General features: G+C 56.6%; 2 protein-coding genes across 2 annotated transcripts; one reads left to right on the top strand and one right to left on the bottom strand.

Annotated features, from left to right (window-relative positions):
• The first annotated feature begins 2,024 nt into the window (after positions 1–2,024).
• On the top strand, positions 2,025–12,414 carry PHOSPHO1 (phosphoethanolamine/phosphocholine phosphatase 1). Its single transcript, XM_083877605.1, has 3 exons — positions 2,025–2,154; positions 8,744–8,791; positions 10,214–12,414. Exons 2-3 carry the CDS (start codon positions 8,768–8,770, stop codon positions 10,946–10,948), a joined length of 759 nt encoding a protein of 252 aa, XP_083733731.1. The 5' UTR covers positions 2,025–2,154; positions 8,744–8,767; the 3' UTR covers positions 10,949–12,414.
• Positions 12,415–12,994: 580 nt separating this feature from the next.
• Positions 12,995–21,513, bottom strand: ABI3 (ABI family member 3). Its single transcript, XM_083877828.1, has 8 exons — positions 21,381–21,513; positions 18,933–19,100; positions 17,939–17,992; positions 17,728–17,890; positions 15,350–15,445; positions 14,607–14,645; positions 14,379–14,501; positions 12,995–13,357 (listed from the first exon to the last, which is right to left on the bottom strand). The coding sequence occupies exons 1-8, from the start codon at positions 21,495–21,497 to the stop codon at positions 13,287–13,289; spliced, it is 831 nt and encodes a 276-aa protein (XP_083733954.1). The 5' UTR covers positions 21,498–21,513; the 3' UTR covers positions 12,995–13,286.
• Between the last annotated feature and the right edge of the window lie 1,162 nt (positions 21,514–22,675).

The raw sequence follows: 22,675 nt of genomic DNA, 5'->3' as shown, positions 1-22,675 counted from the left end.
CATGGTTTTATCCAGGGGTTGGAAAAATCTCCCGCGGTTTTATCCAGGGATTGGAAGAGGTTCCTGTAGTTTTTTTCCAGGGATGGGAAAAGGTTCCCGTGGTTATTTCCAGGAGCTCCCGGCTCTGTCCTCGGCCGCTCCCGGGACTCTCCGCAGTGGAAAATCACCGGGAGCGGCTCTGCCAAAACCCCGGGGCCGGGAATGGGGTCGGGATGAGCCCGGGATGGGTTTGGGATGAGCCTGGGACGGGTCCAGGGTGGATTTGGGATTATCCCAGGACGGGGCCGGGATGGATTTGGGATGGATCCAGGATGATCCCGGGATGGATTTGGGATGATCCAGAATTATCCCGAGATGGGGCCGGGATGGATTTGGGATGAGCCTGGGATGGGTCTGGGGTGATCCCGGGATGATCCCGGGATGGATTTGGGATAAGCTTGGGATGGGTCTGGGGTGATCCCGGGATGGGTCCAGGATAGATTTGGGATTATCCCAGGACGGGTCCAGGATGGATTTGGGATTATCCCGGGTTAGGTCTGGGATGGGTCTGGGATGATCCCGGGGTGGGTCAGGGGTGATCCCGGGATGGATTTGGGATGATCCCGGGTTAGGACCAGGATGGGTCCAGGATGGATTTGGGATTTTCCCAGGATGGGTCTGGGATAGGTTTGGGATGATCCTGGGGTGGGTTGAGGATGGATTTGGGATTATCCCGGGATGGATCCGGGATGGGTTCGGGGTGAGCCTGGGATGGGTTTGGGATGATCCCGGGGTGGTCCCGGGGTGGGTTTGGGGTGATCCCGGGGTGGTCCCGGGGTGGGTTTGGGGTGATCCCGGGGTGGTCCCGGGGTGGGTTTGGGGTGATCCCTCTGGGCAGGGCCGGGAGGAGCCCTGGGGAAATTCCCTCTTTGGAAATTCCCCTTTTGGAGCCTCCGGCGGGGCTGGAGCGGGGAAACCTCCGGGGGAAAACGGGAGAAAATCCCAGAGCGGAGAGTCCTGGGCTGAGCGGGGGATAAAAATAATTCCCAAAAAAAATTCCCCAAAATAATCCCCTAAAATAATTCCCCAAAATAATTCCCTGTAGGAATTCCCTGAAGGAATTCCCGGCCATTCCCAGGAGCGGCACCTGGGGAACATCCCGGGGACTCTCCAGCTCCGCTTTGCGACAAAATTCCACCAAAAAACAGCAAAAAAATCAGGATTTCTGGTCCCGGAGCGCGGCCCGGGGACAACGTGGCACCGCAGCCCCGGAGGGGGGAGAGACAAATCCCGGGCGGCTTTTCCCGACCTTTGGAATCCCGGCCGCGCCTTCCCCGTCCTGGGCGCTTTTAATTAAAAACCAGGGGAAAAAAAGCAAAAAAAAATCCAAAAAAACCCCAAAAATTTTTTTAAAAAAACCCCAAAAATTGGGAAAAAAAACCCCCCAAAAATTGGAATAAAAAAAACCTCCAAAAAAATTGAAAAAGAAAAAAAAAATTTGGAAAAAAAAGCCCAAAAATTTGAAAAAAAAAAAACCAAAAAATTGAAAAAAAAATTTAAAAATAAAAACCCAAAGTCAAAGCGCCCTGGGTGTGGTTTTTTCTCCCCCGGTATTTTTATCTCCTGCGGTCCGGGCGATACCGGGCGGGGCTCCCTTGGCACCCCCGCCCTGCAATTCCCTTTCCCAAATCCCAAATTTATCCCCCGGGCGCCTCCCGGGGTTTATTTTTGGGACAATTCGAGCGTTTTTCCCTCTGTGTTTTCACGGCAGAACCTCCCCCTCACCCTGGACGGCCCCGGCCACACAAGGACGGGGTTTTTTTGGTGGAAAAACCGGGATTTTGTTGTTTTTTTATCCCAATTTGGCAACTTTTGGCGGCGCCGCGTGGGCGGGGCCTGAGAGCGCTCCCCCCGCCCCTCGGGGGAAAGGGGCGTGGTTTGTGTTGACCACGCCCCCGCAGAGGGAAAGCCGCGCTCCTATTGGCTGTGCTGGCGGTGACGTCACCGCAGTGCGGTGGAGGCGATTTAAAGGGGCCGCGCTCGGGGCGGCGGCGGCGGCTCCGAACCGGGACCGGACCGGGACAGAACCGGGACAGAACCGGCTCAAACCGGCTCAAACCGGCCCCGAACCGGCTCAAACCGGCCCCGAACCGGCCCCCGGCAGGTTCTGACCCGGTAAGGAGGGAACCCGGGGCTGGAAATCCGGGACTGGACCCCCCGAGCCGGGAATTCCCGGCTGGAAAAACAACAAACCCCGGGAAAAACCGGCCCCGAATTCCCGAGAGGATCCGGGGGTGGCGCCGGAACCGGTTCCGAGCGCTCCTTCCCCGGGAATTCCCAGAAATTCCCAGGAATTCCCGGGAATTCCCGGGAAATCCCGAATTTCTCCTGTCCCGCTTCTCTTTGAACCGGGAATTCCGGGGATTCCGGGGGTTCCCCGCTGGTTTTCCCGGGAATTCCGCTGGAATTTCCTCCGGGACACAAATTGGAGTTTGGTAAAAATAATTTTGGTTGGAGTTTGTTAAAAAAAACCCCGAAATTTGGGGTTAAAACGCTCCAAAAACCGGGAACGGGGCGGGGAAACGGCCGGGAGCGGTTTGGGGGTTTTTGGGGGGGTTTTTTGGGGTTTTTGGGGGGGTTTGGGGGTTTTTTTGGGTTTTTTGGGATCCGGAGGGCGCGGGGCGGTTCTGACCTTTCCCCGCTCGGCTCAGCGGGGATAGAAATCCCCAAATTCCCCGAAATTCCCCCCAAAATTCCCGAAATTCGGGCAGGGAACGTTCCGGGAAAGGATTCCCGACAATTCCCGGGGGGTTCAAACTTTTATTCCTGAACAAATATCCCGGTTATTTTTCCTTTCCCCAATCTCCGGCTGCGCTTTGGGTTTTTTTTTTGTTTTTTTTCTCCTTCTTTTGGGAAATTCTCCTGCCGGGATTTCCCTTTATCCCATCCCGGAGCAGAATTTGGGATTTGGGATTTGTTCCTGCCGGGATTTCCCTTCCCTTTCTCCCATCCAGGACCAAAATTTGGGATTTGGGATCCTCTCACACCGGGATTTCCCTTTTCTTTATCCCATCCCAGACCAGAATTTGGGATTTTGGGATTTTGGGATTTCCCTTCCTCCCCCGCCGGGATTTCCCTTCCCTCTGCCCCATCCAGGACAAAAATTTGGGATTTGGAATTTGTTCCCGCCGGGATTTTCCTTCCCTTTCTCCCATCCTAGACCAGAATTTGGGATTTTGGGATTTGGGATTTAGGATTTGGGATTTGTTCCTGCCGGGATTTCCCTTCCTAATGTCCCCCCAATGTCCCCCCAATGTCCCCCCAATGTCCCCCAATGTCCCCCAATGTCCCCCCAATGTCCCCTCAATGTCCCCCCAATGTCCCCAATGTCCCCAATGTCCCCCCAGTGTCCCCAATGTCCCCCAATGTCCCCCCAATGTCCCCTCAATATCCCCCAATGTCCCCAATGTCCCCCCAGTGTCCCCAATGTCCCCCAATGTCCCCCAATGTCCCCTCAATGTCCCCTCAATGTCCCCCCAATGTCCCCCCAATGTCCCCCCAATGTCCCCAATGTCCCCCAATGTCCCCCCATGTCCCCAATGTCCCCCAATGTCCCCAATGTCCCCAATGTCCCCCCAATGTCCCCAATGTCCCCCAATGTCCCCTCAATGTCCCCCCAATGTCCCCCCAATGTCCCCCCAATGTCCCCCCAATGTCCCCAATGTCCCCCAATGTCCCCCCAATATCCCCCCAATGTCCCCAATGTCCCCCAATGTCCCCCCATGTCCCCAATGTCCCCCAATGTCCCCAATGTCCCCAATGTCCCCCCAATGTCCCCCAATGTCCCCCAATGTCCCCAATGTCCCCAATGTCCCCCAATGTCCCCCCAATGTCCCCCAATGTCCCCCAATGTCCCCAATGTCCCCCAATGTCCCCAATATCCCCCCAATGTCCCCCAATGTCCCCCCAATGTCCCCCCAATGTCCCCCAATGTCCCCCCAATGTCCCCAATATCCCCCCAATGTCCCCCCAATGTCCCCAATGTCCCCCAATGTCCCCTCAATGTCCCCTCAATGTCCCCCCAATGTCCCCCCAATGTCCCCCCAATGTCCCCCCAATGTCCCCAATGTCCCCTCAATGTCCCCCCAATGTCCCCCCAATGTCCCCCAATGTCCCCCCAATGTCCCCAATATCCCCCCAATGTCCCCCAATGTCCCCCCCAATATCCCCCCAATGTCCCCAATGTCCCCAATGTCCCCCAATGTCCCCCCAATGTCCCCAATGTCCCCAATGTCCCCAATATCCCCCCAATGTCCCCCAATGTCCCCCCCAATGTCCCCCAATGTCCCCAATGTCCCCCCAATGTCCCCCCAATGTCCCCCAATGTCCCCAATGTCCCCAATGTCCCCAATGTCCCCCAATGTCCCCCAATGTCCCCCCAATGTCCCCCCAATGTCCCCAATGTCCCCCCAGTGTCCCCCCAATGTCCCCCCAATGTCCCCCCAATGTCCCCAATGTCCCCTCAATGTCCCCTCAATGTCCCCCCAATGTCCCCCCAATGTCCCCAATGTCCCCCAATGTCCCCCCAATATCCCCCCAATGTCCCCAATGTCCCCCAATGTCCCCCCATGTCCCCAATGTCCCCCAATGTCCCCAATGTCCCCAATGTCCCCCCAATGTCCCCCAATGTCCCCAATGTCCCCAATATCCCCCCAATGTCCCCCAATGTCCCCCCAATGTCCCCCAATGTCCCCAATGTCCCCAATATCCCCCCAATGTCCCCCAATGTCCCCCCAATGTCCCCAATATCCCCCCAATGTCCCCAATATCCCCCCAATGTCCCCCAATGTCCCCCCCAATGTCCCCCAATGTCCCCAATGTCCCCCCAATGTCCCCAATATCCCCCCAATGTCCCCCCAATGTCCCCCCAATGTCCCCCCAATGTCCCCAATGTCCCCTCAATGTCCCCTCAATGTCCCCCCAATGTCCCCCCAATGTCCCCAATGTCCCCCAATGTCCCCCCAATATCCCCCCAATGTCCCCAATGTCCCCCAATGTCCCCCCAATGTCCCCCAATGTCCCCAATGTCCCCAATGTCCCCCCAATGTCCCCCAATGTCCCCAATGTCCCCAATATCCCCCCAATGTCCCCCAATGTCCCCCCAATGTCCCCCAATGTCCCCAATGTCCCCAATATCCCCCCAATGTCCCCCAATGTCCCCCCAATGTCCCCAATATCCCCCCAATGTCCCCAATATCCCCCCAATGTCCCCCAATGTCCCCCCCAATGTCCCCCAATGTCCCCAATGTCCCCCCAATGTCCCCAATATCCCCCCAATGTCCCCCCAATGTCCCCCCAATGTCCCCCAATGTCCCCCCAATGTCCCCAATATCCCCCCAATGTCCCCCAATGTCCCCCCCAATATCCCCCCAATGTCCCCAATGTCCCCAATGTCCCCCAATGTCCCCCCAATGTCCCCAATGTCCCCAATGTCCCCAATATCCCCCCAATGTCCCCCAATGTCCCCCCCAATGTCCCCCAATGTCCCCAATGTCCCCCCAATGTCCCCCCAATGTCCCCCAATGTCCCCAATGTCCCCAATGTCCCCAATGTCCCCCAATGTCCCCCCAATGTCCCCCCAATGTCCCCCCAATGTCCCCAATGTCCCCCCAGTGTCCCCCAATGTCCCCCCAATGTCCCCCCAATGTCCCCCAATATCCCCCAATGTCCCCCCAGTGTCCCCCAATGTCCCCCCAATGTCCCCAATGTCCCCCAATGTCCCCCAATGTCCCCAATATCCCCCCAATGTCCCCCAATGTCCCCCAATGTCCCCCCAATGTCCCCCCAATGTCCCCCCAATGTCCCCCAATGTCCCCAATGTCCCCCCAATGTCCCCCCAATGTCCCCCCAATGTCCCCCAATGTCCCCCAATGTCCCCCCAATGTCCCCAATGTCCCCAATGTCCCCAATATCCCCCCAATGTCCCCCAATGTCCCCCCAATGTCCCCAATGTCCCCTCAATGTCCCCTCAATGTCCCCCCAATGTCCCCCCAATGTCCCCAATGTCCCCCAATGTCCCCCCAATATCCCCCCAATGTCCCCAATGTCCCCCAATGTCCCCCCATGTCCCCAATGTCCCCCAATGTCCCCAATGTCCCCAATGTCCCCCCAATGTCCCCCAATGTCCCCAATGTCCCCAATATCCCCCCAATGTCCCCCAATGTCCCCCCAATGTCCCCCAATGTCCCCAATGTCCCCAATATCCCCCCAATGTCCCCCAATGTCCCCCCAATGTCCCCAATATCCCCCCAATGTCCCCAATATCCCCCCAATGTCCCCCAATGTCCCCCCCAATGTCCCCCAATGTCCCCAATGTCCCCCCAATGTCCCCAATATCCCCCCAATGTCCCCCCAATGTCCCCCCAATGTCCCCCCAATGTCCCCAATGTCCCCTCAATGTCCCCTCAATGTCCCCCCAATGTCCCCCCAATGTCCCCAATGTCCCCCAATGTCCCCCCAATATCCCCCCAATGTCCCCAATGTCCCCCAATGTCCCCCCAATGTCCCCCAATGTCCCCAATGTCCCCAATGTCCCCCCAATGTCCCCCAATGTCCCCAATGTCCCCAATATCCCCCCAATGTCCCCCAATGTCCCCCCAATGTCCCCCAATGTCCCCAATGTCCCCAATATCCCCCCAATGTCCCCCAATGTCCCCCCAATGTCCCCAATATCCCCCCAATGTCCCCAATATCCCCCCAATGTCCCCCAATGTCCCCCCCAATGTCCCCCAATGTCCCCAATGTCCCCCCAATGTCCCCAATATCCCCCCAATGTCCCCCCAATGTCCCCCCAATGTCCCCCAATGTCCCCCCAATGTCCCCAATATCCCCCCAATGTCCCCCAATGTCCCCCCCAATATCCCCCCAATGTCCCCAATGTCCCCAATGTCCCCCAATGTCCCCCCAATGTCCCCAATGTCCCCAATGTCCCCAATATCCCCCCAATGTCCCCCAATGTCCCCCCCAATGTCCCCCAATGTCCCCAATGTCCCCCAATGTCCCCCAATGTCCCCAATGTCCCCAATGTCCCCAATGTCCCCAATGTCCCCAATGTCCCCAATGTCCCCCAATGTCCCCCAATGTCCCCCCAATGTCCCCCCAATGTCCCCTCAATGTCCCCCCAATGTCCCCCCAATGTCCCCCAATGTCCCCAGTGTCCCCAATGTCCCCAATGTCCCCCAATGTCCCCAATGTCCTCCAATGTCCCCCCAATGTCCCCCCAATGTCCCCCAATGTCCCCACTGTCCCCCAATGTCCCCAATGTCCCCAATGTCCCCCCAATGTCCCCCAATGTCCCCAGTGTCCCCAATGTCCCCAATGTCCCCCCAATGTCCCCCAATGTCCCCAATGTCCTCCAATGTCCCCCAATGTCCCCAGGGCTCTTTCCCACCCTCCAAACTCTCCCTGAATTTTCATCCCAAATTATTTTTTCTCTTCTGGCAACGCCCAAAATCCCAATTTCTCTTTCCTGTCCAATCTCTGGTTTTTTCCCCCTTTTTAGAAACCGCTCCCAGCTCAACCCTGATGGTTTTTTACCTCCAATTTTAGTCTCTAAATAAACCCTCAAGTTCTTTTCTGGGTTTTATTTTTAGCAAAGAAACGCCCAATCTGCAGTTCCAGACCTCAGAAATAAAATAAAAAAATTATTTTTCCAAATTTTCCAGCCCAAATTCCATCACAAATAAAATTTAAAAAAAGATTTTTTCCGAATTTTCCAGCCCAAATTCCATCCCGGGCTCCTTTTCCCCGCTCCAGGTGCTGAAGGTTTTTTAATTTTAATGGTTTTTGTGCCCAAAATAATCGAGAGATTTTTTGAGGCCACCAGGGGTCGGTAAAATTCCGGTTTTTTGGTTTTGTTCTGGGAGAATTTGTCCATCTAAAGGGACATCCCGAATTAATTGGGAAAAAAATCTAGGACGGATTTTTGGGTTGTTTTCACCGGTTTTCACCATTCCCGGGTTTTTGGGGAATTTTTTGGGGTTTTGTTGATTTTTTTTTTTTCTCTTTTTCTTTTTTTTTTTTTTTTCTCCTTTCTTTTTCTCTTTCCTTTTTTTTTTTTTTTTTTTTTTTTTTTAATTTTCTGTTTCCTTTTTTCTTCCTTTTCTTTTTCTTTTCCTTTCTCTTCTCCTTTTTCTTTTCGTTTTTTTAATCTTTTTCTCTTCACGGAATTTTTTTTTTTTTTTTTTTTTTTTTTTTTTTTTTTTTTTTTTTTTTTTTTTTTTTTTACTATTCCTGGTTTTGGTTTTTGCTGTTCCAAATTTTGTTCATATTTTGTTTGGTTGTGGTTTTTGTTTGTTTGTTCAGGGTGTTTTTTTTTTTCCTCTTCCCAATTTTTTTTTTCCTCTTCTTGGGTTTATTTTATTTTATTTTTTTTGCTCTTCCCGGGTTATTTTTGCTACTCCCAGTTTTGTTTTTACTTTTTTTGTCCCCTCTGCCTCCTTTTTTTTTTTTCCTTCTTCTCTTTTTTGTGTGGGTTTTTTTTTTTTTTAACTCTTCCCATTTTTTTTCTCTTCCCGGATTTTTTTCCCTTCCCTCTCTGCCCTCATGAGGAATTATGAGGGCTCAGCTCTCCTTTAATCCCCCCACCCTGGAAAAAAAGCTCCTAAACTCAGGATAATCCAAGGAAAATTACCAAATTCCCTCTTTTTTACCCAAAATTCTCTTTTTTTAACCCAAATTCTCTTTTTTTCCCTGTGTTTTGCAGCCCTCAGGAGGGGATGGTGCCGGGATGAGAAGGTGCTGCCTCTTCAAGGTCAGTGTCACCATTGTCACCTCTGTCACCTCGGGATTGGCTCCCAAAAATGGGAATTTCCCCTTGGAGCTCCTCAAAAATCCAAAATTCCTCCCTGGAGCTCCCCCAAAATTGAGAAATTTCTGCCTGGAGCTCCCCAAAAATGCAAAATTTCTCTCTGGAACTCCTCAAAAAATCCAAAATTTCCCCCTGGAGCTCCTCAAAAAATTGGGAATTTCCTCCTGGAGCTCCTCAAAATGAGGAATTTCCTCCTGGAGCTCCCCAAAATCCCGGTGCCCCCGGTGATGGGGGGGTCAGGGTGGATTAACCCTTCCTGGCCTGGATGGGAACATCAGGGTGGGCTCAGTGAGCCCCGGGGTGGTCACTGGGGTCAGTGGGGTCTGTCCTTCCTGGGAGTGACCAGTGACACTGGACCCAGTGACAGGGACACCCCAATGACAGGGACACCCCAATGACAGTGACACCCCAGTGCCACTGGACCCCAGGGACAGTGAGACCCCAATGACAGTGACACCCCAGTGACAGCGGGGTCTGTCCTTCCTGGGAGTGACCAGTGACACTGGACCCCAGGGACAGTGAGACCTCAGTGACAGTGACACCCCAATGGCAGTGACACTCCAATGACAGTGAGAGTGACACCCCAATAACAGCAATACCCCAATAACAGTGACACCCCAGTGACACCGTAATAACAGTGACACCTCAAGGACAGTGACAGTGATGACAATGACACCCAATGACACCCCAATAACAATGACACCCCAAGTACAATAACAATGACACCCCAGTAACAATGACACCCCAATAACAGTGACAGTGATGACAATGACACCTCAATGACAATGACACCCCAATAAAAATGGCACCCCAAGTACAATGACAATGCCATCCCAATAACAATGACACCCCAATGACTGTGACAGTGACACCCCAATGACAGTGACACTCCAATGACAACGACACCTCAATGACAATCACACCCCAATAACAATTATACCCCAAGTACAATGACACCCCAATGACACCCCAATTAAAACGGCACCCCAAGTACAATGACAATGACACCTCAAGTACAATGACACCCCAATAATAATGACACCCCAATAACAGTGACAGTGATGACAGTGACACCCCAATGGCACCCCAATGACAATGGCACCCCAATGACAGTGACACCCCAAGTACAGTTACAATGACAGTCCAATGACACCCCGAGTACAATGACAATGGCACCCCAATGACAATGACATCCCAATGACATCCCAATAAAAATGGCACCCCAAGTACAATGACAATGACACCTCAATGGCACCCCAATGACAATGGCACCCCAATAACAGTGACACCCCAAGTACAATGACAATGGCACCCCAATGACATTCCAATGACAATGACACCCCAATAACCCCCCTCTCCCCCCAGGCCTCTCCCCCCAGTCCCCCTCCCCTCTTCCTGCTGGTGTTTGACTTCGACGAGACGCTGGTGGACGAGAACAGCGACGACTCCGTCCTGCGGGGCCGGGCCCTGCCCGGGCACCTCCAGCACGACCCCGACACCGAACCCTACAACCGGCACATGCAGCGGGTGCTGGCCTGGCTGGGCGAGCAGGGCGTGCGTCCCTCCGACCTCCGGGCCACCTACGAGTCCCTCCCGCTGTCCCCCGGTGTCCCCAGCCTGCTCAAGTTCCTCTCCAAGCACCGCCGGCTCTTCGAGCTCATCCTCATCTCCGACGCCAACGTCTTTGGGGTGGAGGCCAAGCTCAGGGCCATGGGGGCCAGGTCGTTGTTCAGGAAGGTTTTCAGCAATCCCGCGGGCGTGGACGGACGAGGATTCCTGACTTTGGGGCCTTTCCACAGCCACCGGTGCCCGCGGTGCCCGGCCAACATGTGCAAGGGGAAGATCCTCCGGGAGTACCTGGAGCAGAGGGCCGGGGAGGACGTGGAGTTCCAGAGGGTGTTTTATGTCGGGGATGGAGCCAATGATTTCTGTCCCGCCGGGGGTTTGAGGCCGGGGGACGTGGCGTTCCCCAGGAAGGGATACCCCATGCACAGGCTGATCCTGCAGGAGCCACCCGGGACCTTCCAGGCCACGGTGGTGCCCTGGGAGTCGGCCCTGGAGGTGGAGAGGAGCCTGCAGGAGCTGGTCCAGGGGAAGTGATCACAGCGGGAAATGATAAAGGGGGAAATAATGAGGAAATGATGAGGAGGGGAAATAATAAAGGGGGGAAATAATGAGGAAATAATGAGGAGGGGAAATAATAAAGTGGGGAAATAATGAGGGAGAAAATAATGAGGAAATGCTGAGAAGAGGAAATAATGAGGGGAAAAAACTGAGGAAATGCTGAGGGGGGAAATGATGAGGAGGGGAAATGAGGAAATGCTTGAGAGGAGGAAACTGAGGGGGGAAATAATGAGGAAATGATGGAGGGGAAATAATGAGGAAATGCTGAGAGGGGGAAATACTGAGGGGGAAATGCTGAGGAAATGCTGAAGGAGGAAATAAGGAGGAAACAATGAGGAAATAATGAGGGGGGGAAATAATGAGGGAGAAAATAATGAGGAAATGCTGAGAGGAGGAAACAATGAGGGGGAAAAACTGAGGAAATGCTGAGAGGGGAAATGCTGAGGGGGGAAATAATGAGGAAATATTGAGGGAGGAAATGCTGAAGGAAGGAAACACTGAAGGAAGGAAACCCTGAAGGAAGGAAACGCTGCCGCTTTTGGGGGTCTCAGCTCCCCCTCCTCACTCAGCCTCACTCCCGGGTCTCCTCCTGCCTGTCCCAGCCCAATCCTGGGGAATGAAGCACTTTGTGCAGCCCTGGAGCTGCAGCCACACCCTGGGCCTGTTCCCTGGGCCTGTTCCTGGTGCTGATGGGGATCTCCTGGTGGTGTTGTTGTTGTTGTTGTTTCCTCCGTTCCCTTTTGGCCTCCAAAGAGAATTCCTGAAAACCCAGGAGCCGGTTCCCTGTGGGCTGGGCACGTCCTTGTTCCTGCCCTGGTGGGGTTATTCCTCCTTCCTGATCCCACTGGGGATGAATTCCAGCTGGGAAATAAATCCCCACTCCTTGGGCTTGCTCCCCTTTCCTCATCCCACTGGGGATGAATTCCAGCTGGGAAATAAATCCCTGGCCTGCCTGGGCTCATTCCTCCTTCCTGATCATATTGGGAATTCCAGCAGGGAAATAAATCCCCACTCCTTGGGCTTCCTCCTTCCTCATCCCACTGGGGATAAATTCCAGCAGGGAAATAAATCCCTGTTCCCTCATCTCCTTCCCCTTTCCTCATCCCATTGGGAATTCCAGCAGGGAAATAAATCTCTGCTCCCTGTGCTCCTTCCCCATTTTCTGGGAATTCCAGCTGGGAAATCAATCCCTGTTCACTGGGCTTCCTCCTCCTTCCTGATCCCACTGGGAATTTCACCTCAGAGGTGCCAAAATCCCCCCCTGGGGATCCCCAAAATCCAAACCCCCCTCCTCATCACAGTGTTAATTACCCCTAATTACCGCTGTCTAATTGCACTCTGCAGGGCCCGGGGGTGGCTCCTCCAGGATTTCTCCGCAGCCTTATCGGCCCCCCCAGGGCGGCCCTGAGCCCCCAAAAAACCCTAAAAAACCCCAAAAAACCCGCGGGAAAAGAACCAAAGCTGCCCCAAGTTCTTCCTCCTCCTTTTTGTTCTTCCTCCCGTCCCACTGTGGAATCCAAAGCCATGAAATTTGGAATTAAAGACACAAATCTGCGGGTGAGGACGGAGCTCTGTATTTGCAGAAAAGGCGAGTGAAACAAAAAAAAAATGTTCTGTGTGTTCATTGGGATGGGGGAAATTCGGGGGGTTTGGGGCTGGAGCAGATTTGGGCTCAGGGGATGGGACTGGGGGGGGATTTGGGGTTCCAAAAGCTGAAATTCCCAGCTCTGCAAAAGCCGAAATTCCCAGTGCTCCAAAAGCTGAAATTCCCAATTCGAAAATCCAAAATTCTCAGCCCTGCAAAAGCTGAAATTCCCGGCTCCAAAAGCTGAAATTCCCAGCGCTGCAGAAGCCAAAATTCTCAATTTCAAAAGCTGAAATTCCCCATTCCAAAACCTGAAGTTCCCAGTGCTGTACAAGCCAAATTTCTCAGCTCTAAAAGCTGAAATTCCCAATGCCAAAATCCAAAATTCCTGGTTTCCAAAAGCTGAAATTCATGGGTCCAAAAGCCACAATTCCCAGCACTGCAAAAGCTGAAATTCCCATCTCCAAAAGCCAGAATTCCTGGCTATGAAAGCCAAAATTCTCAGTGCTGCAAAAGCTGAAATTCCCAGCGCTCCAAAAGCTGAAATTCCCGGTTACAAAAGCTGAAATTCTCATCTCCAAAAGCCCAAATTCCTGGCTTAAAAAGCAAAAATTCCCGTCTCCAAAAGCCGAAATTCCCGGCTCAAAAAGCCGAAATTCCCATCTCCAAAAGCTGAATTTCCCGTCTCCAGAAGACGAATTTCGCGGTGAATTCCGCGGCTCGGGGGGCTCAGAGCTGCTCCCCCGGCTCCAGGGACAGCTCCGTGTCCTGCTGCCACTCGTACGGGGACACGGCCACCACTGCGGGGGACAGGGACAGGGTACAGGGCCACCCCAGGGGACAGGGACAGGGCTGGGTCAGGGGACAGGGCTGGGTCACTGCAGGGGACAGGGGACAGGGACAGGGGACAGGGTACAGGGGACAGGGCTGGGTCACTGCAGGGGACAGGGGACAGGGACAGGGGACAAGGCTGGGACAGGGCTGGGTCACTGCAGGGGACAGGGGACAGGGCTGGGACACTGCAGGGGACAGGGGACAGGGACAGGGGACAAGGCTGGGACACGGCTGGGACACCGCTGGGGACAGGGGACATGGGCCATGGGCCACCACTGCAGGGGACAGGGACAGGGCTGGGACATGGCTGGGACACTGCTGGGGACAGGGGACAGGGGACAGGGCTGGGACACCGCTGGGGACAGGGGACAGGGACAGGGGACAGGGCTGGGACACTGCAGGGGACAGGGGACAGGGCTGGGACATGGCTGGGACACTGCAGGGGACAGGGGACAGGGGACAGGGGACAGGGCTGGGACACCGCTGGGGACAGGGGACAGGGACAGGGCTGGGGCAGGGGACAGGAGACAGGGCCACCACTGCAGGACAGGGGACACGGTTGGGACACTGCTGGGATAGGGGACAGGGGACAGGGACAGGGGACATGGGGACAGGGCTGGGACACCACAGGGGACAGGGCAGGGGCTGGGCCGGGAGATTTCGGGGATTTGGGATCATCCTTTATGTCCTTTTCTAGGGGGTCTGAGATCATCTGTGCCCTTCTCCAGGGGCTTTGGGATCATCTTCAGGGGGTTTGGGATCGTCTGTGTCTTTCTGGAGTGGGTTTGGGATCCTCTGTGCCCTTTTCCAGGAGATTTAGGATCCTCTCTGCCTTTCCCCAGGGGGTTTGGGATTCTCTGTGCCCTTCTTGAGGGGGTTTAGGATTATCTGTACCTTTCTCCAGGGGATTTAGGATCATCTCTGCCTTTCCCTAGGGGGTTTAGGACCCTCTCTGCCTTCCCCCAGGAGGTTTAGGATTATCTGTACCTCTCTCCAGGTGGCTCTCGGGGGCCCATGGAAGCTCCTCTGGGGCTGGTGGCCCTGGCAGGGCCATGTCCCCAAACTCGGGCACCTCAGGGGGTGGTGGCAGCAGCTCCAGGTCATCGAGGGCTGCGAAACCCCCCAGAAGGAGTGAGGGGTGAAGGGACCCCCAAAATCCCCAGGGACAAGTGACACCAGCCCCCCTGTGACCCCCCTGGAGCACCGAGGACTCACCTGGGGGTGGCAGGATGTCCCCAGGGAGGGGTGGCGGAGCTGGGATGGCAGGAGGTGGCCCCAGAGGTGACAGTGGCCCTGGAGGTGACAGGGCCAGCCCGGGTGGCCCCGGAGGTGACAGTGGCCCCGGAGGTGACAGTGCCAGCCCCGGTGGCCCCGGTAGGGGTGGGGGGGCAGGAATTCCCTCCCCAGGAGCTGCAGGAGCCCCACTGGAGCTGTGGGGTGGAGGAACAGCAGGGTCGGGGTCAGGGCTGGCTCTGTCCCCACCCCGAGCAAAGGACAAGGTGGCACCGCTGTGCAAACCTTTCCCCTTCCCATTTCCTCCCACCCCATGTCCCATTTCCCATCATTTCCCACCATTTCCCCATAATTTCCCATCATTTTCTCATAATTTCCCATCATTCCCCACCATTTCCCATAATTTCCTATAATTTCCCATCCTTTCCCACCATTTCCCACCATTTCCCCACAATTTCCCATAATTTCCCATAATTTCCCATTATTCCCCATAATTTCCCACAACTTCCCCATAATTTCCCACAATAATTCCCACAATTCCCAAATTATGGGAATAATTTCCCATAATTTTCCATCCTTTCCCATCATTTCCCTAAAGGATGTTTTTGCTCTGGACACGGGCCCAGCAAATTCCCTAAAATCCTTTTGGGATTTGTCTCCCCCCAGAGCAGCCCCAGTACCTGAACCCCCAAACCCTTTTGGGACCCCCCCCAAATCCCCCATACCTGGGGGTCTCTGGCTCGGAGCTGCCGGGGGGTCCCAGGAGTTTCCCCTGGGGAACCACAGGCGGCTGGACGGGCTCGGGGACGCGGCCACCCCTCCTGTGGGGACGGGTCAGTGGGGTCAGTGGGGTCAACGGGGTCAGTGGGGTCAATGGGGTCAGTGGGGTCAGTGGGGTTAATGGGGTCAGCAGGGTCTGTGGGATCAGTTGGGTCAATGGGGTCAATGGGGCCAATGGGGTCAATGGGGTCACTGGGATTAATGGGTTGGGATGGGATGGGACCAATGGGGTAAATGGAGTCAATGGGATCAATGGGTTGGGTTGGGATCAATGGGGCAATGGGATCAACGGGGTCTGTGGGGTCAATGGGTCAAAGGGTTGGGATCAATGGGATCAATGGGATTAATGGGTTGGGATGGGATGGGACCAATGGGGTCAATGCGGTCAATGGGATCAATGGGTTGGGTTGGGATCAATGGGATCAATGGAGTAATGGGATCAATGGAATCAACAGGGTCAGTGGGGTAAATGGAGTCAATGGGATCAATGGGTTGGGTTGGGATCAATGGGGCAATGGGTCAGAGGGTTGGGATCAATGGGATCACTGGGATTAATGGGTTGGGATGGAACCAACGGGGTCAGTGGAATCAATGGGATCAATGTGGTCAATGGGATCAATGGGTTGGGTTGGGATCAATGGGATCAGTGGGATCAATGAGTTGGGATGGGATCAGTGGCATCAATGGGATCAATGGGATCAATTGGATGGGATGGGAAGGGATCAATGGGGTCAATGGGATCAATGGGTTGGGATAGGATTAATGGGATGGGATCAACGGGTTGGAATGGGATCAACTGGTTGAGATCAATGGGATCAATGGGATGGGACATGATGGGACTCCAACAGAGCCCACACCATGTGCCACTCCCTGTGTGACACAGCAGGGCCACCACTCCCCACACTGGGGTCTCACCCCACTGTCCCCACACCCCACAGTCCCCAGTCTCACCCCAGAGTCCCCCCAGGCGGGGCCGAGGAGGATTTGGTGCTTTTCCGGGCCAGGGTCCCCGTGCGGGACAGCCGAGTGCTGGTGTCCTGTGGGGTGGGGACAAGGACAGTGACACCCCTGCCGGACACCCCTGACCACCCCCGGGGTGGGACAGAGCCCAAAAGGGTGGGACATTCATCCCAAAAGGGTGGGACATTGCCCTCAAAAAGGGTGAGACATCCTAAAAAAAAGGATGAGACATCCTCAAAAAAGAGTGAGACATCCCCCCAAAAAAAGGGTGGGACATCACTCCAACAAGGGTGGGACATCCCCCAAAAAGGGGTGACACATTCCCCAAAAAAGGGAGGGATATTCCCAAAGAGAGTGGGACATTGCCCCCAAAAAAGGGTGGGGCATCATCCCAAAAGGGTGAGACATTCACCCCAAAAAGGGTGGGACATCATATCAAAAAAGGGTGGGACCCCCCCAAAAGGGTGGAACATCCCCCAAAAGTGTGAGACATTCACCCCAAAAAGGGTGAGACATCCCCCCCAAAAAACTGTGGGACATTCACCCCAAAAGTGTGAGAAATTCCCCCCAAAAAGGCTGAGACATCACCCCAGAAGGGAAGCGGCCCCGGGGGCGGAAGGAGCCGCGGGGGCGGCAGCGGCACCGAGAGAACCGAGAGAACCGTGAGAACCCAGAGAACCAGAGAACCGCGGCCGCCACTTCCCCCCCGGGCCCGGCGGGGGCCTCTGAACCGCCCGGGGGGGGATTGAGGGGGGTCTGAGCCTTCCTGGGGGGGATTGAGGGGGGTCTGAGCCTTCCTGGGGGGGATTGAGAGGGGTCTGAGCCTTCCTGGGGGGGATTGAGGGGGGTCTGAGCCTTCCTGGGGGGAGTGAGAGGGGTCTGAGCCTTCCTGGGGGGGAATTGGGAGGGGTCTGAGCCTTCCTGGGGGGGATTGAGGGGGGTCTGAGCCTTCCTGGGGGGATTGAGAGGGGTCTGAGCCTTCCTGGGGGGGAATGAGAAGGTTCTGGACCCTCCTGTGGGGGATTTCTGACCGTTCTGTGGGGCTCCTAAACTCCTGTAGGATTTTCTGCACTGGGGAAGGATCAATGGGGCTCCTAAACTCCTCCTGCAGTGGGACACTGGGGACACTGGGGGACACTGGAGGGACATCTGGGGACACCGAGGACACTGGGGCACACTGGGAGGACACTGAGGGACATTGGGGACACTGGGGACACTGGGAGGACACTGGGATAGTGGGGACACTGGGGGGACACTGGGACAGTGGCGACACCTGGGGAGCACTGGGGACACTGGGGGACACTGGGGACACTGGGGACACTGGGGACGCCAGGGGGACACTGGGGGAGCACTGGGGACATACTGGAGACATACTGGGGACATACTGGGGGACACTGAGGAGACACCATGGACCACCAAAAGCCCCCCAGCCCCATTTGGGCCCCGCTGACCTTGACCCCATGGCCCACGAGGTCCAGGGCGCCCAGGTCCAGGGGTCTCCTGTAGTAGGGCTCCAGCACGGGGGGCTGCGGGGGGGGCACCACCTGGGGACAGCTGGGGACCCTCCTGGGCACGGCCAGCGCCCCGATCCCGCGCCGGGACACCTTCTCCTGGTGGATGTCCACGCTCTGCGGGGTGACATTGTCCCCAGAGTGCCACCAAACCTCCCACGGCCACCACCCCATCAAGGGACAGCCCGTGTCCCTGCCGGGGATGGAGGGACGGGATGGGCAGGGGGGGATTTGGGGTCAGTGGGATGGGATCAGTGGGGTCAGTGGGGTCAATGGGGTCAATGGGACTAATGGGGTCAATGGGATCATTGGGATGGATCAGTGGGATCAATGAGGTCAATGGGATCAATGACATGGGATGGGATCAATGGGATGAATGGAATGGGAAGGGATCAATGAGATGGGATCAGTGGCGTCAATGGGATCAATGGGACCAATGGGATCCATGGGGTCAATGGACCAATGGGAACAATGGGATCAGTGGGATCAGTGGGGTCAGTGGGGTCAATGGGATCAATGCGATCAATGGGGTCAATGGGGTCAAGGCGATCAATGGGATCAATGCGGTCAATGGGATCAATGGGGTCAGTGGGACCAATGGGATCATGGGGTCAATGAGGTCAATGGGGTCAATGGGATCAAGGTGATCAATGGGATCAATGAGATGGGATCAATGGGATGGGATCAATGGGGCCAATGGTGTCAATGGGGTCAGTGGGAACAATGTGAGCAGTAGGGTCAATGGGGTCAATGGGACCAATGGGATCAATGCAGTCAATGGGATTAGTGGGGGGATCTCCAACTCCTCTGAGCTGCCCCAAACCCTATTCCCGACCCCACAGCCCCAGGGGGGTCTCACCTGTCCCAGGTGGGTGACATCCCCACCCCACACCCCCAGGGGGTCTCACCTGTCCCAGGTGGGTGACATCCCCACCCCACACCCCCAAAAGTGTCTCACCTGTCCCAGGTGGGTGACATCCCCACCCCACACCCCCAAAAGTGTCTCACCTGTCCCAGGTGGGTGACATCCCCACCCCACACCCCCAGGGGGTCTCACCTGTCCCAGGTGGGTGACATCGGCCTCCAGCCGGCGCAGCTGTGCCGCCTGCAGCTCCAGCAGGCGCAGGAGGGCCCCGGCCACGCTGCTCACCTGGTAGGTGACACTGGCCAGGGACTGAGTGCTCAGCGCCATCGTCTCCTCCAGCGCCTTCCTCTTGTCCTCGGCCTGGGGGACAGAGCCGGTGTCACTGTCAGTGTCACTGTCACTGTCAGTGTCACCCGGGCCTTTCCAGCGCCTTCCTCTTGTCCTCGGCCTGGGGGACAGAGCCGGTGTCACTGTCACTGTCAGTGTCAGTGTCACTGTCAGTGTCACCCGGGCCTTTCCTTCTGCTTTCGGAATGGCTCAGACCCCCCCGGCTCCCGGAGCGATGGGGAGGATGAAGGGATTTGTTGGGAATTCCTGCTGGGAATTTCTGCCTCGGATCCTCCTCAGGATCCAGGGATTCACTGGGAATTCCTGCCGGGAATTCCTGACTCAAATTCCCTCAGAATCCAGGGATTAATTGGGAATTCCTGGTGGGAATTCCTGACTCAGATTCCCCTGGCTCCACCACGCCGGTGGGTGAGGAGAATCCAGGGATTCACCGGGAATTCCTGACTCAGATTCCCTCAGGATCCAGGAATTCACCGGGAATTCACCAGGAATTCCTGCCGGGAATGATGTCCCAGCAGGTTTTGGAGCACCCAGCTCTGTCTGTCTGTCTGGGGACAGCTGGTGACACATTGGGACACCGGGGGTGGCACCGGCTGTGCGGGGACTCTGTGTGAGCTCCCGGAATAGCTCAGAGCGTTTTCTCTCCGTTCTGCCCCGCCGCCTGCGGGACCGGGGACAGCGGGGACAGAGGGGACAAGGGGGGACAAGGGGGGACAGTGGGGACAGTGAGGACAGAGGGGACAGTGGGGACAGAGGGGACAGTGGGGATAGGAGGGACCAGGAAGGACAGAGGGGACAGGGAGGACAGCAGGGACAGCAGGGACCAGCAGGGACAGAGGGGACAGGGGGGGACAGAGGGGACAGCGGGGACAAGGAGGGACAGAGGGGACAGCGGGGACAGAGGGGACAAGGGGGGACAAGGGGGGACAAGGGGGGACAAGGGGGGACAGAGGTGACAGGAGGGACAGTGGGGACAGTGAGGACAGAGGGGACAGTGGGGATAGGAGGGACCAGGAAGGACAGAGGGGACAGGGAGGACAGCAGGGACAGCAGGGACCAGCAGGGACAGAGGGGACAGGGGGGGACAGGAGGGACAGCGGGGACAGAGGGGACAGAGGGGAGAACAGGGACAGTGGGGACCAGGAGGGACAGTACAGGGGGGACAGGAGGGACCAGCAGGGACAGGAGGGACAGAGGGGACAGTGGGGAGAACAGGGACAGTGGGGACAGGAGGGGACAGGAGGGGACAGCGGGGACCAGGAGGGACAGTGCAGTGGGGACAGGGGGAACAGGGGGAGACACCAGGGACCAGTGGGGACAGTCGGGACCAGGAGGGACAGTGGGGACAGTGAGGACAGAGGGGACAGTGGGGACAAGCAGGGACAATGGGGATAGGAGGGACAGCAGGGACAGGGGGGACAGCGGGGAGAACAGGGACAGAGGGGACAGAGAGGACAGCAGGGACCAGGAGGGACAGGAGGGTCACAGCCCTGGGGGAACACACAGGAACTCCTGCCCGGCCGGGAGGGCCAGAACGGGATTTTCCTCCTCAGGCACCTCTCAGGATGAGCCAGGGGGGCAAAACCTGCCCTGGAGACCCCTTGGGACCAAAACTTCCCCCCCCCCAGGCACCATCGGGATCACCCAGAGGGACAAAATCTGCCCCGGGCACCTCTCGGGATGAGCCAGAGGGGAAAAACCTCCCCCAAAACCTCCCCCGGGGACCCCTCGGGTTTAGCCAGGGGGGCAAAACCTCCACTTGGGACCCCCCCTCGGTACCAAAACCTCCCCCGACCACCCCTCAGGACCCCTCTTTGGTACCAAAACCTTCCCCAGGGCACCCTGTGGACCCTCTCTGGGGACCCCCCTGGCCCCAGGACACCCTCGGGATCCCCTTTTGGTACCAAAACCTGCCCTGGGGCACCCTCAGGACCCCCCTGTGCTACCAAAACTTCCCCCGACCACCCCTGGGGACCCTCTTTCAGGACCCCCCTGGCCCTGGGGCACCCTGGGGACCCTCCCTCGGTACCAAAACCTGCCCGGACCACCCTGTGAACCCCCTCTGGGCTCCCCCCCTCCCCGGCTCCAGGACACCCTGGGGACCCCCCCTCGGTACCAAACCCCCCCTGACCACCCTGAGGACCCCTTATTGGGACCCCCCTGGCCCTGGGGACACCTTGGGGACCCCCCTTTGCTACCAAAACTTCCCCCGACCACCCCTGGGGACCCTCTCTCGGTACCAACCTCCCCCCCCCAGACCACCCCGAGGACCCCCTCCCATCCCCCCCGGACCTGCAGGTAGTTCCCCTGGCAGTACTCGGCCACCCGGAGCAGGTTCCCGTGCTGGTCCCGCAGCAGCCGCCGGCCCTGGGGGATGTGGCTGAGCCGCAGCTGCTCCAGCTCCGCCATCCCCGGGCTCTGCTCTCGCTTCCTGCCCCGGGTGGGCTTTGGAGGGTTCGGAGGCGCCGCCGTGTCCCCGTTTCCCCTCCCCGGGACAGCCGGCCCGGCCCCGGCACCGCCGTGGGGAGGGGAGGGGAGGGGAGGGGAGGGGAGGGGGGATGGAGGGGCTGGAGGGACCCCAAAAGGAGCCTTTTGGGGCAGGATTATTTTAGGGTCAGGATGGTTTTGGGGTCAGGATGATTTTAGGGTCTAGATCCTTTTGGGGTCAGGATCCTTTGGGGGTGAGGATGATTTTAGTGTCAGGATCATTTTAAGGCCAGGATGATTTTAGGGTTGGGATCCTCTTGGGTTCAGGATGATTTTAAGGTCAGGATCCTTTTGGAGTAAGATGATTTTAGGGTCAGGATCCTTTTTTTTAGGATCAAGGTGATTTAATGTCATGACCATTCCCCAAAAAGATCCCGACACCAAAATCATCCTGACCCCAAAAGGATCTCGACCCTAAAATCGCCCTGCCCCAAAAAGATCCTGACACTAAAATCATCCCCCAAAAGGATCTTGACCCCAAAACAATTCTGACCCTAAAATCATCCCAAACCCAAGAGGACCCCAACCCTAAAATCATCCTGACCCTAAAATCATCCTGACTCTAAAAGGACCCTGACCTCAAAACAATCCTGACCCTAAAATCATCCTGAACCCAAGAGGACCCCAACAGTGGGGACAGTGAGGGGACAGAGGGGACAGAGGGGACAGTGAGGGGACAGTGGGGACAGTGGGGGGACAGTGAGGGGACAGTGGGGACAGTGAGGGGACAGTGGGGGGACAGTGGGGACAGTGAGGGGACAGTGGGGGGACAGTGAGGGGACAGTGGGGACAGTGAGGGGACAGTGGGGACAGTGGGGACAGTGAGGGGACAGTGGGGGGACAGTGGGGACAGTGAGGGGACAGAGGGGACAGTGGGAGGACAGTGGGAGGACAGTGGGGACAGTGGGGACAGTGAGGCGACAGTGAGGGGACAGTGGGGGGACAGTGAGGGGACAGTGAGGGGACAGTGGGGACAGTGGGGGGACAGTGAGGGGACAGTGTGGGGACAGTGGGGGGACAGTGAGGGGACAGTGGGGACAGTGGGGACAGTGGGGACAGTGGGGGGACAGTGGGGACAGTGAGGGGACAGTGAGGGGACA

Source organism: Zosterops lateralis (assembly GCF_965231275.1).
Source record: "Zosterops lateralis genome assembly, chromosome: 24".
NCBI lineage: Eukaryota > Metazoa > Chordata > Aves > Passeriformes > Zosteropidae > Zosterops > Zosterops lateralis.
The sequence above is the reverse complement of the archived record's forward strand: the minus strand, read 5'-3'. Positions and strand labels throughout refer to the sequence as shown.